Here is a 14,729-nt window from a genome sequence, read left to right as displayed (position 1 = left end):
GGGCTGATAACAAGCAATAAATCACTTGTACAAGGGACACAAACTACATTTCTGTACTGTCTTATCACTGAACTTCCAGTTTGCAATCGGGTGTCTGGAAACACAGAATCATTGTTGTGCATGCCCTGATAGGGAAAAATTTTTACTAAATTCCTTGGAATCCAACAGTACACCAAAAGAAATGTAATGCCTGTCCCTAGAACAGGGAACACAAAAAAGTACAGTATATACCAAATGTGCACCTAATTCAAAGCACATTTTTAAAGATTTTCTCTTACTAATTTGGCTTAAAATAAAAAGAGCACATGTGAATTTTGCCTGCTCCTGACTATATATCACAGAGATGTGAGAACAATGTAGCAACAATTCTTATTTTCATTGGCTTCACCACAGTTCCCAACTGTTGACACCTTTTTCCAGTTTGAAGTAATGACGGACTTTATGTTCAGAATTGGCTCAAAACAGGTTCACATCTGATGCTTCTCTATGAAAAGGCAAATTCACAGGAGAAAAACACATGAAATGCAAGAGGATGTAACATGTAGAATCTATTTAACCATAGTCACCTCTGGGCCCCTGGTCATTGGGAACAGCAATGCTCCATTTATTAAAATACAGAGGGGCACACTCAAGCAGGAGCACTTTATGACCTCACTCAGAAGAGAATGACTAAGGTAGGGGACACTGACCTTCCTTCTGCTGCTTTCCCAATGCCAAGGGTTCGTAAGGTAGAAGTATGTGTCCTGAATAACATCGATATCAACACAATGAGGCCAGGAGAGTCCCTCACTGCATTTCTGTGTCCAATCAGACACATGAGTCCACAGAAAGAGAAAAATCATCAAAATGCGTTTAAGGGATAACCCATAACTCTGCCACATGGCACAGAGATTGGGAAAGAAAAGGGACAGTTAGGGTGGAAAAGATGTCAGAGTAGTTCTTCAGTCCAGAAATACAAGTAGTCAAGAGTGTTGCCATAAAATTCTCTTCTTCACAACTCACAGGGCAACATCTCTGAGGCTGATAATGGGAATGACTGAAACTCATAAAGTTCTCTCCAGAATCCAGCTAGTCACTCTGAGCAGTGAACTCCAAGGATTTGATCTGGAACATTGAACTTACCACATTGTTTATGAAACTTATTGAGGACTCCAGGAAGAAATGATTTGATTAGCATACATCAATGATGCATAATAATGGGCCACACTCTGATGTCTCAATACATCTATACAGCATGTATTGATCAAGTCAGATTAATTAGCACTGACATTGTACACCACTGCTTTACACTTGGGGCCTTTAATCTCTTCTAGCTCTGTATTAAAAACAAACAAAAACAACTGTTAGTATGAACTGCAGTCACCCAGCAGAATGTGATGTGGAGCATTCACAATTACACCTTCCATCTAGCCATTTTGGGACCTGTTGTCCAATCTTGAAAAACACTACCTCTTCTAAATCTTCTCCACAACTTCACAACAATTTTTATAGGTTTTCTTGAAAATAGCCATTATAACTGGCAGGAGGTTACTTTTCACTGTAGTTTTGACTTGCATTACCTGGTGATTTGAAATATTAACAATTTACTCATATTCTTTATTCTATTTGGAGGTTCTTTGGAGAACTGTAATTAATTTCTCAGTTTTTGATCAAGGTACTTGGGGTTTGCTGTTGAGTTCCTTATATGATCTGGAAAATGATGAACAGTGTTTAAATATACTCTCCCTGTAATATACCTTAAGAATCAATCTGGAATTCCTGAAGTGGCATCACACAGTGTGTTCATGTGGATGTAAAATGTTAGCCATTGGTTCTCGCTGATTCAGTACCATAGATTGCCATTTAAACACCAAAAATGGATTAGAAGAAAACTTTATAAAGAGATTGGCATATTTAATGGATATTTATTCTAGTAAATACAAACAATAAAAAATAAAAATGTCACTACTAAGGCGACCTCATTTATTCAAATATTTTTATTACTATTGTTGATAAACTACTAAGAATGATAAATTGTGTGATCCAGCTAAACAGGGATGAGAGGACTAAAAGAAGATGAAGAGAGGTGATTAAGAACAACCAGAGAGTTTGAATCTACATATCTGGCACTGATTTAGTCAGCTCCTCTCTATTACACAAAAGAGAATACTCTGCACACACAGATGGCTCAATGTGCCTATTCCCTGCAATGCTTCTTTGTGTGCTACAGGTTAGTTACAACATTATTTCCTACATTATTATCAAAATGCATTAAAGTCTCTGGTGTTTTGCATGCATCTTCTATGAAGAGCAAACACAAAGTCCACAGATAATGAAGCTCAATGTACAGTCCGATTTCTTGAGACAACCTTTAGAATAATGGGCTTCTCCGGCTTGAGGAATCCTTGTGTGGTTAATTTAAGGGGCATCTGCAACAATGAAGTAATCATACAGAGAAGGAGAAAATTAAGCACAATCAATAACAAAATCAAAACAGAAAAGCTACAAGAATAACAATACTGAAAAATTCTAACATCATTCCTGACCATATGGTTAACACATTTAGAAAAGTCTCATGAAGTTAATTTGTCTATGTTGAAACGTAAATTACTCTGGAGTGGATAACATATTTCAAGTAAATAAATAATTCTGATCTTATGGAAAATAAATTGCATTTTGCAATTCAAAAAAAAATATGTGCTTTTTGTTTCTAACATTCCCTCTTATTTTCCAACTGTACTATGAATTGTAAATGCAGGAATTCTGAAGTTCTGAAGAGCTTTCATGAATCCTCTTAGCTCCATTATCAGGGATCCAGTCAATTAGTGTGGGAAAGCATGCAGTAGGTCTCGTCTCAGTAAAGACAAGGTGCATCAACTCCTCACAGACATGAGGAAGAGCAGTATGAAGATGACTGGAAGCCTGCCAAGGAGGAGGTATCCCATAGCACGTGTGGCAGAGACCTGCTTTTCCAAGTGATGATTCCATTTCTTCACACACTTATAATCTTACACACTGGATTTCAGTTGGTGACCAATTCTACCCTCCTAGGTTCCTCTGCAGAAAACATACTGAGGTCAAGGAGATGAATATTAAATGCAACTTAAACTCTAGACATAAGTTCCTTAGGGCCTTCCCTGGCAGGAATCAATGTGCCCATACTCTGTAATGACACTCTGCAATAGCTCAACACAGGACCAAATCCAGAGAAAGATGGAAAAAGATGAACCCTGGACAGCTCCTGACAACCACTGGAACTGGGATTGTTAGCAGCCATTCCACACAATCAGATGGCAGTTCAAACCTCTGTTACTGCATTTTCATGGCATTAACAGTTTGCATTTGAAGATAGAATCAAGAAGGCTATAAACTGAAACATCCTGGGAGAGGAATTAAAAACACCAAATCAAAAGTAATTGTAAAAATGCTAATATTCACCTGAGGGTTACGAAAGTATGTACTTCAGAACATCAAAATATAACAATTAATTTGCCTCCTAAGGCATAGGCAAAGTCACAGATTAGTTCTCATCTATCTTGATCGTCACATTGAAGTTCTGAAACAAACCTGACACATGTGATGCTGATGATCAAATATAATGAGCTATTGATTCTCACTGATTCTGTTCTATAAATTCTCACATTAATGGACATGAAGGCAGAAGATCATTGTTTACTATGAACATAACAAGTGATCATATTTAAATTTGAAATTCCATTTATACACATGCATTGGAGAAATACACAGATCTCTTGGTAATATTGTTTCAAATAAATTCCAAATCAAAGTCAAATCATTCTTAAAGCATGTTTTTTGCATGCTATCAGTGGGATGAGCCCCCTAAAACACATTATTGAAGATTTATTCAAGGACAAAAGTGACACTCAAGAGTATAGATTTAGGGCAGCATTCAGGGATGTAGGAAAAGCAGAACCAAACCTAATGATGTAATGACAAAATATTCTATTCGAACACAACAGTGTTCAGTTTTAAAAAAAAAAAAATGCCAGAAAAGCATTCTCATTACATGAAGTACACTAACCTGAGTTTCCTCACAAGGCTTGAAGGAGAAGTTCTGTATTAATCTGACAAGAGCAAGTTTTACATTTATGAGAGCAAACCTCATGCCAATGCAAATTCGAGGACCAGCTCCAAAGGGAAGGTATGTGTAAGGATTGATTTTGTCCTTGTTTTTCTTATTGAACCTGATTCCACAACAGAAATGAGCACACGTTAGTGATGTGTAGAACCACAAGAATCACTTAGTTGGAGTTATCAATTGGACCTTTGAAATGATTATGGCTTGGCCATTCAAATCTTACTGTTATTGAGCTTTAAGAGTTCTATATTCGAGAGCTGTTCCAGTTAGCAATTACCCTCACCACACAGGACTTTTCTGTCTTGTTGGTGAGATAATGTGAGTGCTATTTAAAAAGACATTTACCTTTGCACTTTAAAATTACATTGAAAGTGGTGATGAGATCACATTTTGGAACACATATGAGAAGTAAGAATGGTGGAAGGGAAAGCGGGTTCCTGCTTCAACTGACAACCATATGGACATATGTTAACTAAGGAAGATGATGCCTCTTAGTATCTAAACTAAACTACCCCTATTTTCTCTCTTCTCCAACCTCCTTCCCACCTGTCTTCCTCCTCATTCTCTTTCACCTTTCTTTCACTACACTCCTTATCCATAGTCTTATTCTCTTTCCAAATTCTCCATCAAATACTCCTTGACATTACTCCCCACCAGCATACTCCTTCTCTCTTGCCATAATTGTTTAAGTGAGATACTGACATGACATTTGATGCTATCATACTTCAATAACATCAGTGATATGTATCTCTTCAATCAGGTCATAAATTATTTGAATATATGGCCTGGCGGCGTGGCCTAGCAGCTAAAGTCCTTGCCTTGAATGCCCCGGGATCCCATATGGGCGCTGGTTCTAATCCCGGCAGCCATGCTTCCCATCCAGCTCCCTGCTTGTGGCCTGGGAAAGCAGTTGAGGACGATCCAATGCATTGGGACACTGCACCTACATTGGAGACCTGGAAGAGGTTCCTGGTTCCCGGCTTCAGATCGGCACGCACCGGCCCGTTGCGGCTCACTTGTGGAGTGAATCATCGGACGGAAGATCTTCCTCCTCTGTCTCTCCTCCTCTCTGTATATCTGACTTTGTAATAAAAATAATAAATCTTTAAAAAAAATTATTTGAATATAAAGCCATCATTTATTCATACAATTCCTGGATAGTTCATGGTATTGAGAAGATAATGTTTATATTGGGAAAAATGACCATGGGATATTGTTCTTTGATTTTAAAATAGAGCTACAGTTTTGTACAATATTCTTAGATTTCTAGTTTTTTTTTCTTTTTAAAGATTAACCTATCATTTTTATTGGGAAGTCAGATATACATATAGGAGGAGTGACAGAGAGGAAGATCCCCATCTGCTCTTTCACTCCCAAAGTGGCCACGATTGATGTAGCTGAGCCAATTCAAAGACAGGTACCAGAAGTCTCCTCTAAGTCTTCCACATGAGTGCAGGTTCATAACACCCTGGTCCATCCTTGATTGCCTCCCCGGACATTAGCAAGGAGTGAGATAGGAAACAGGGCTTCCAGACACTAACCAGCACTCACATGAAATCCCGGTGTGTGCAAGGCAAAAACTGCAGCTGCTATGCCAATGCACTGGGGCACTATTGGTTGCTTTGCTCACAATATCTTATCAACAGAGGGAGGGCAGTAAATATTTTAGTCGCAATAGCATATCATCAGAGCAAAGTAGTGTATGAGAGAGCTGACATAGGTGCTGGGTATTTGTACAAGTATTAGGCCCATGCAGATGCAGTAGAAGTGCCCCCATAGACTTGTATTTCTCTGTTACATATGGGAATATTTCAAACATTCTCCAGCTTCAACATTGATAACATCCAATGTTCTCATTGTTTGGCCCAAGCACTGACACTTAAAGGTTGGTGACTAAAGTAATCGAAGAGAACCCTATGTACTTATCACCGAACATGAACGAAGCTACAGAAAGTAGAAATCCTGGCCTCAGGATACAAAGAATTCATGGCTTTGAAAACAAAGGGTTATGTGAACACTAATTTACTTGACTTGTAGTTACCACATGAGCATTCTGTGCCATCAGTAGGGACAACATGCCCAGAATAAAATTTCTGTCAACAGAAAGTCCATCTGTATGTAATAAAAATGTCTGCATCCCAAGACTTCTGACTTGCCAGCCAGTGTTCTACAAATTTCTTCATTTTCCTTACCAAAACAACAATGGTAGCTGATCAACCATTTCCAAAGTGTACAATATCCAAAAATCTGACCTATATTACTACTTCCAAGAGTAGCAAACAGCTTTGAGAACCAGTGACTTCACACTGAAAGAAGGATTCGCTCACTGTTAAGTAAGTTTGTTGGCTGCCAGAAGATAGCAACTAGAACCAGGATCAGGGTACCCAGATTCTCCTGACCTGACTGACTCTTCTGTCCATCTGCAATGAGGACTTCTCATTAGCACAGCCTGTGGTTTTACAATTGCCTTACAGGAAGAGGCCACCAGATTCAAGGTGGAAAGCTTTTCTATAAGTACTGTGACATTTCACAGGCAATGTAATTAGCATAGGAAAGTTGGAAAGAATTTTTAAAAGACTGTACACCTAAAATAAACTACAGTTAATAAATTACAGCTAATGCAAATATTGCAAAAACTATATGAATATTTATAAGTATATACTTTCTATGTATATCAGTAGAAGACAGCATCCAGGATCCACAATAACACACAATTCACACACTCAAGTCCCTAATAGAAAATTGCATAGCATTTTCAGAGCCTCCTGTGTAATTTAAGCTCACCAGATGCAGCAACGCTTTGGATTTAAGGATGACAATAGTACCCTTTCTCCAGTTATCACTTTGAACAATTTTGAAAACAATCATTATCTTTCCATAAGAAAAGCTTCTAAAAATAATGGACACAAATGATTCTATTCTCACGCGTTCCTTGTCTTCACACAGATTTACCACATATGCTTGCACTAGATTGTTTCAGCATAGGTTCCCCTTTCCAGGGATCCTGTACCTTTCAGGGCGGAATTCACAAGGCTCTGTCCAGTACTTTGGATTCCGGTGGAGGACATACATCGGAATTGCCACAATTGTCCCTTTGGGAATGAATACCCCATTTATTTCAATGTCTTTCTTGCATGTCCTATCAATTCTGCTGCCAACTGGGTATAATCTGAATGATTCATTCACCACCATGTCCAGATATTCCATCTGCATGACAGCATCAGATGTGACAAGTGTCTGGGTAGAAAGAAACACATTTTGACAAAATGAGATTTGAAATTAGAACAGATGTGATATATACATTCAACGCAATCCCAATCAAATTGCCCAAAACATTCTTCATGGAACTGGAAACAATGATCCAAAGGTTCATCTGGAAGAACAAAAAACCACGGATAGCTAGAACCATCCTGAAGAACAGGAAGTTAGCAGGGGGAATCACAGTTCCAGACCTCTGGACATACTATAGGGCAGTGGTTATCAAAACAGCGTGGTACTGGCACAAAGATAGAGAGGAAGATCAATGGAGCAGAATAGAAACACCAGAAGGAAACCCACACAGATACAGCCAAATAATCTTTGACAAAAAGACAAACGACAATCCAGGCAAATGGGAAGGTCTGTTCAATAAATGCTGTTGGGACAACTGGTTGATAGCCTGCAGAAACAAAAAAATAGATCCACATCTCTCACCATACACTAAGATCAGATCTAAATGGATAACAGATCTAAACCTACATCCAGAAACCTTCAAACTTTTGGAAGAAAATGTTGGAAACACACTGGAACACTTAGGGGTAGGCCCTCACTTCCTAAAAAGACTCCAAATGCAGTAGAAATCGAGACCAAAATAAACAATTGGGACCTCATCAAACTAAGAAGCTTCTGTACAGCAAAAGAAACAATCAACAAAGTAAAAAGGCAACCCACAGAATGGGAGAAGATTCTCACACACGACATAGGTGATAGAGGGCTGATCTCCAGAATATACAAAGAGCTACAAAACAACCAAAATGTCAAAACAAACAAGCCACTCAAGAAATGGGCATGGGAAATGGGCAAACACTTCACAAAGGAACAAACCCAAATGGCAAATAAACATATGAAAAAATGCTCAAGTTCCCTGGCAATAAGGGAAATCCAAATTAAAACATCAATGAGGTACCACCTAACGCCAGTAAGACTGGCCCACATGAATAAAAGCACCAACAACACTTGTTGGCGAGGTTGCGGGGAAAAGGGAACCCTACTCCACTGCTGGTGGGGCTGCAGGCTGGTACAGCCTCTATGGAAATCAGTATGGAGAATATTCAAACAACTCAAATTCAACATACCGTATGATCCAGCAATAGCACTCCTAGGAATATATCCAGAACACTTGTTTTATGAGAAACCAACATGCACTCCTATGCTCATAGCAGCACAATCAGTAATTGCAAAAACATGGAAGCAACCAAAATGCCCATCAACAGAGGATTGGATAAGAAAGCTATGGTTCATCTACTCCATGGAATACTACTCAGCTATTAAAAAAAAACAAAATGCAGTTCTTTGTGGCCAAATGGGCCAAACTGGAAACCATAATGCTAAGGGAAATGAGCCAATCCAAAAAGGTTAAATACCACATGTTTGCCTTAATTTAAGATGATATGATGTTATGTATAACATGTTATGTTTTGAATGTTATATGTTGTGTATAAACTAAAATTGAAGTATAGGTGAGGTGGTCACAGAAGGTGACTGGGAACTCGCATTTACTTTTAACATATTGGTTGCTCATTACTATGTCAATTAATTCCATAATGATGTAAATTTTTGCTGATGGTATGTTGGAGCTTTCAATTGACTGGGATGATACTCTGCTGGCTCTGTCTTCAGACCAGAGAGGGTATACCTAAGAAGCCGTTGAACTTGACTGGACAATAAGATGCTGGACTCTATGTTTGGTATACGCTTGCAATGGGGGAATCTCAACTGAACTTGAGCTGTGGTTATGCAACAAGGTGGAGGAATCCACCATGGTGGGAGGGTTTGGGGAGGGGTGGGAGAACCCAAGTATCTATGTAATTGTGTCACATAATACAATGTAATTACTGAAGTTAAATAAAAAAATAAATAAATAAATAAAATGAATAAAAAAACAAAAAAAAAAACCAGATGTGTCCTCCATCCTGTTTAATGAACAGTGCATTCAGATGTGGAAAGTAGTTGTGAACAAGGAGATTTTGAGGACAAACCCCTAACCAGGCCCAGAAAACATGAGCATGGCCTTACAACACTCATGCTGCCTCATGTGTATGAAAGAGATAAACATTGGGCATGGTGTGGTTGCCTAATGGCTAAAGAACTCGCCTTGCATGTGCCGGGGTCCTCTATGGGTGCTGGATCTAAATAGGGCAGCCCCACTTCTCCTCCAGGTCCCTACTTGTGGCCTGGGACAGCAGTTGAGGACAGCCCAAGGCCTTGGGATTCTGCACCCGCATGGGAGACCCAAAAGAAGCTCCTGGCTCCTGGCTTCAGACTGGCTCTTTTCTAGCTGTTGCAGCCACTTGGAGGATCAATCATTAGATTGAAGATCTTCCTCTCTGTCTCTGCTCCTCTGTGTATATCCAATTTTCAATTTAAAAAAATGACAAATCATTTTTAAAAAGACAGAGTAGAACACTGTGCTTAAAAAAATATGCAAAGTCACAGTCACCTCTCAAAAAGAGGCTACAGCACTGCCAACAAAATGGAATATTAAAAGCAGAGAATCCCTTAATCTGCCTCAGAATTTTCTCCTCAAAAATGCTGGTTAGAAACTGCTTTGACCCCATATAAAATATTGGAAAGGGCCAGGCTTGGCATGTAGCAGGTGAAGCCACCACTTGCAATGACACCATCCCTCATGAAGGTCAGGAGGTATCTATTCCATTTTCATCCATCTCACAGATAATGATCTGGAAATGGCAACATAGTACATTCCAGGACTTTCTGTCCTGGTCACCATTAAGGGAGACCATCAGCAACTCTGACTCTTGCCTTCATCCTGATGTCACACTTGGCATTGTGTACATAAAGGAGTGGCAAGAAAATGAAATATCTCCCTATCCCTCCTTCTCTTTTTCCTTTCTCTGCATTTGTCTCTTAAAATAAATGAAGAAAGAAGTGGTTTTTCTAATTGTCCTACTAGGTACCCATTATATATATATTATATATTATATATATATTATATATATATTATATGTATTATATTATATATTATATATAATGGGTACATATATATATATATATATATATGACAATAAATTCAGGTCAAGTGAGGTTCTACAGAGAAAAGAAAACACTTGCACTCCACATATTATTTCTAGAACAGTCCCTCATGCATAGCTTAAGGCTGTGTTTATCTGGCCATCAAACAGCCATGCCACGCTAGATTCCAGGCTCCTTCACAATCGACAGCAGACACCCTGGATCATCTCATGTCTTCTTTAACACTGGTGGTGTGAATGGAGGATGAGAATGGCAGGAAACAGAACAGAGTCTGCCACCCTGGCCAGCCCTGAACAGCCCTGGCCAGCTTCACTCATGCAACAGCTCTACAAGACAAAATCTAGCCAAATGAAGCAGACCTAATGCCACAGACTTGAGTAACAAAGACTCCTTCTAGGTGCTATTGTGGATTCTTGTAACTGACACATAGGACAAACACTGATTTACAAAGTTGTTGTAGTTCTGTGAGTAGCACCTTCATCCCTTTTTCCCCATGAGTTTTTCTCTTTAGATTATTCCTTTACTGGTAAATGAAGTATCTTCACTGCATACTTTGCAAGCAGTCCCCTGAACAGTGTTCTGGAGGCATTCCATCAAGACTCTACTCCTGCCCCACAGTGCACCCATCCCAAGTACCACTCATTCACTCACCTTATTGGGAAAAGCTGCATCAACCTCCTGCTGCAGTTTCTGCTGAATATCAGGGTGAGTGGCCAATAAATACATGGTGAAAGAAAGAGTATTGCTAGTGGTCTCATAGCCAGCAAAAAGAAAAGCAATTGACTGGGCTACCAATTCTGTATCAGTCAGAGCTAACAAGAGAAGAAAAACATTTTAAGCAAAGTAGGTCATTGTGAATCACCCTATAGTAGATGAAAAAAATCCATATATGAACAGATGTTATTGTACATCAAGTTAAGCTACTGCCTACAGAGACAGCATTGCATTTGACTGCTGGATTCACGTCCAGGTTCCTGATTCCAATTCAGCATTGTGGTAGTGATTCCGGAAAGGAATAAATATATGGCTACACTACTTGTGCCCCTGAACATGCACAGTAGATTTCCAGGTTCCTGGATTATCTCTGCCCAGCCCCAGCCATGGCAGCCATGTGTGGAATCAACCAGTGATGGAGGAATACTCACTCTCTGGTTCCCACTTTAATTCTTATTTTAAATAAATAAATACTTAAAGGAACAAAAAGATTTCAAAAGTTTCAACATTCTTGTAGGAAAAAAACGTGTAAGTATCCAGCAGGCTGGCTCAATTGGCTAATGCTTCACCTCCCATTGCCAGCATCACACTGCCAGTACTTATTCCAGCTCTTCTACTTCCCATCTAGCTCCCTGCTTACAGCCTGGGAAATCAACAGAGTAGGATCAAAGGTAAGGGTTATGCAATGGCAAGGGAGAGTATGAAAAAGCCCCTGACTCTCGGTTTAGGATTGGCTAAACTCTTGCCATTATGGTCCTTAGAGAGTGAATCAGTGGTTCAAGTCTTTTCTGTCTTTCCTTTACTCTGTAAATCTGATTAGCATTTCCAATAGACATTTTTAAAAAGAAAAAAAAATAAAGAAGAAATTCAATGTCAACAGAGGAATGTTATTCACACAGAATCAGGAAAAAAATATTTCCTTGAGTTCACTTTATCCCAGCCTATCCCATGCACTGCTATCCTCTCTTTATTACACTATCCTTACCACCAATTCAGTTAGGTGATGTCAGGACAAAGCTTCCCTGTCACACATGCGCAGTGCAACCAGTACACCATTTGAATAATATGCGGTAGCATTGTCCTTAAGGAAAATACATTAAATTCTACTTAAAGTATTTGAAAACACTGAGTGTAAAATAATAAGACTTTACTGTGTAAAAACTAAAGGATGTTTCACTTACATATGTGTGAGTTAAATTATGGGGACAAGAAGGGGCTACAGATAAAATTGTGACATTTAGAATGTAGTCCAATGATGAACTGCACATAGGAGCTCATGAAAAATTCAGATTTCCAGCAACAATTACACAGGACAACATGGAAATTCTTTAGAATTCTGAAAATAAATCTACCATCTGACACAGCCATTTCTCCCTCTGAGCTTCCCATGCATTCTTGGTTACCTTTGTAGGAATCAACTTCCTTGGAATTCTGGGAGTTAATCAGGAGTTGCAGAAAGTCCACTCGGTGCTGAAAGAGAGGTCAAAGACAAGATAACCCCATATCAGAAGTCCATCAGGAGCTCAGCACTGCGGCTGCTCTCTGAGGAGACCACACTCAAGTCTAGAGGTCTGCCTGGAGTGGCCTGAGTCATCATCTTAATGCTATATCTCAAAACGATCATATGGTTGAAACCCCAAAACCTGGGGAAAAAAGAACATCCTCATGCAAGTAGCATCAGATTTACCTTTTTGTTATCTTTGAGACGTTCTTCTTTAATCTTTTCAACAAAGGTTTTCAAAAAATCTGTAACATCTCTGGGGTACCTACTGATATTCAATGCTTCACATACTGGGGTAAGGAAAGGAAAGAGTGCTACAGGAGAAAGAAAAACAGAAATTATAATGAAAAGCAAAATTTATGTGGCAAAATTACAATCTCTGAATCAGCACAGTGAAAGTCCTCAGGATTCTCAATAAGGAAGCATTCCCTCAGCATTTTCTTTGGTTTTCCAGAACAAACAATGAGCAATTGCACAACCACATACAGAGGCCATTGCTAGAATGAACCATCAATGGCCTTTTTTCCATTTTTGCAATGAAAGGGCCCTTGACTGAAACTCACTGGATAGAATGGCACAAGTGACTGCAAATGAAGAACAGCGTACTGAACACATTCCTTAAAATGAACTGTAGACCTATGGTGATGCAACTTAGAAAACAACCTAAGAGAAATCTAATCAGAAGTGCAATGACCAAGAGCAAACGAAGAGACAGGCACAATGAATATTATAATGCCTCCCCCACAAAAAGAAGTAAAAAATTTTATCAACTGTGAAGTAAACTGAGGAATGCATTGAGGAAATGGGAGCTAAAGAATTTTAAAATTGACATTCCTTTGCTGAGATGGTGAGGGGATGGGGATGGGAGTCTGAGGATATGGGCTTGGTAGGGGGAGGAGGACATATCACCAGTGGGGCACATGAAGGCCTTAGAGTTCACATCTAAGCAGGCAAGCAAACCTGGAGAATTCCTCATGTTCTTGGTGCCAGGTGAGGTGAGGATAGGGGCAGGCAGAGCCACAGGGCAACATGCTGCCCTGGTGTGCTGGCTGAACAGGCCTGGAATACTTCAATAGGCATGAATTATGGGTGGGTAAAGGGGTAAAGCAATAGGCTAGCACATGTACCAGGAGCTTGGGACTTCGGTGGGCAGGTAGAGCTCTGGACCACCACTCACTACGCTTGCAAAGGTTGAGCTGCAGAACACAGGCACTGATGGGCACAATGATTGTGGATTCCTTAGAGAAAGGGGTAAAGAAATATAGGGAAGGCAGGACCACTCAGGGAGTTTGTTGCAGCAAGAAATGATTCCTGAGGAACTCCCAGCAACAAGGCCATTGTACTTGAGAGCTGACCATATGGAGGGAGAGGCTAGGTCTGGGTCTGACTGATGGACTGCAAAATGGCAGAACTGAGTTGGGCTTGTTAGCATGAAACACTGCTGACCACCACATGCCAGCTCACACAAAAGCTAGGGCTAGGGTACTTCCTGGCAGGATTAGATCACAGTATCTGACAGTCAGTGCCATTATAGGGGAAGGGTAACATTAGGCTGGCCCGTGACACCAGCACAATAGAGAAGCAGGTCCAGGGGTCGATTCTGTGGGCGATATGTGGGCCTAATCCTGTGGGATCACAAGTACTGCTGGTTAGCCGAAGATTTGGGATAGTGCTGGGCTGAGCTAGGCATGACCATGAAACCTGCCAGCACTCATAGATAGTGGGGATAGGAACAGGCACAGCAGGTTCCAGTTGCAGCACCTGTACATGCACCACAAAACAGGGTATGGGGCAGACCAGGCCAAAACATTAACCAGCTCATGAAAAGGCTGGGATGAAAGGGCAAGCTATGCCAGGTATGGATCTATGCCACCTGGCATGTGTGGGGTCTACGTCTGGAATTGCACAAGGTGAGGAACTTTGGAAACTCCCCTGGTGGGCCATAGTTCTCGCTAGTGAACACATGTCTCAGGTCTGGATAATGGGCATGCTTTGCATGGTAGCTCCACCCAATGACAAGTGTGGAATGGTTTTGAAAGGCTGTGGAACAGGCAGGGCCAAGCAAACCTTAACGAAATGACAAGCGCAAAAACTATGCAGTAGTTTGGGTATTGCCAGGCTTGGCTATCATACCTATCAGTTTACATGAGGCAGAGATGGGAACAGACTGAGTAAGGCCTGGAT

General features: G+C 40.2%; 1 protein-coding gene across 1 annotated transcript in view; it reads right to left on the bottom strand.

Moving 5' to 3' along the window:
* Window positions 1–2,318: 2,318 nt before the first annotated feature.
* Window positions 2,319–14,729, bottom strand: part of LOC131483159 (cytochrome P450 3A6-like) — a 40,048-nt gene continuing 27,637 nt past the window's right edge. The window contains exons 8-13 of the mRNA XM_058680492.1: window positions 12,732–12,859; window positions 12,448–12,514; window positions 10,982–11,142; window positions 7,089–7,315; window positions 4,022–4,184; window positions 2,319–2,408 (exon numbers count right to left, since the gene is read on the bottom strand). Of these exons, the coding sequence (XP_058536475.1) occupies window positions 2,319–2,408; window positions 4,022–4,184; window positions 7,089–7,315; window positions 10,982–11,142; window positions 12,448–12,514; window positions 12,732–12,859 (836 nt within the window). The remainder of the gene's footprint in view (window positions 2,409–4,021; window positions 4,185–7,088; window positions 7,316–10,981; window positions 11,143–12,447; window positions 12,515–12,731; window positions 12,860–14,729) is intronic.

The sequence above is a fragment of the Ochotona princeps genome, chromosome 24, assembly GCF_030435755.1.
Source record: "Ochotona princeps isolate mOchPri1 chromosome 24, mOchPri1.hap1, whole genome shotgun sequence".
Classification (NCBI taxonomy): Eukaryota; Metazoa; Chordata; class Mammalia; order Lagomorpha; family Ochotonidae; genus Ochotona; species Ochotona princeps.
Note: the sequence above shows the minus strand (reverse complement) of the source record. Positions and strands in the feature narration are given on the sequence as shown.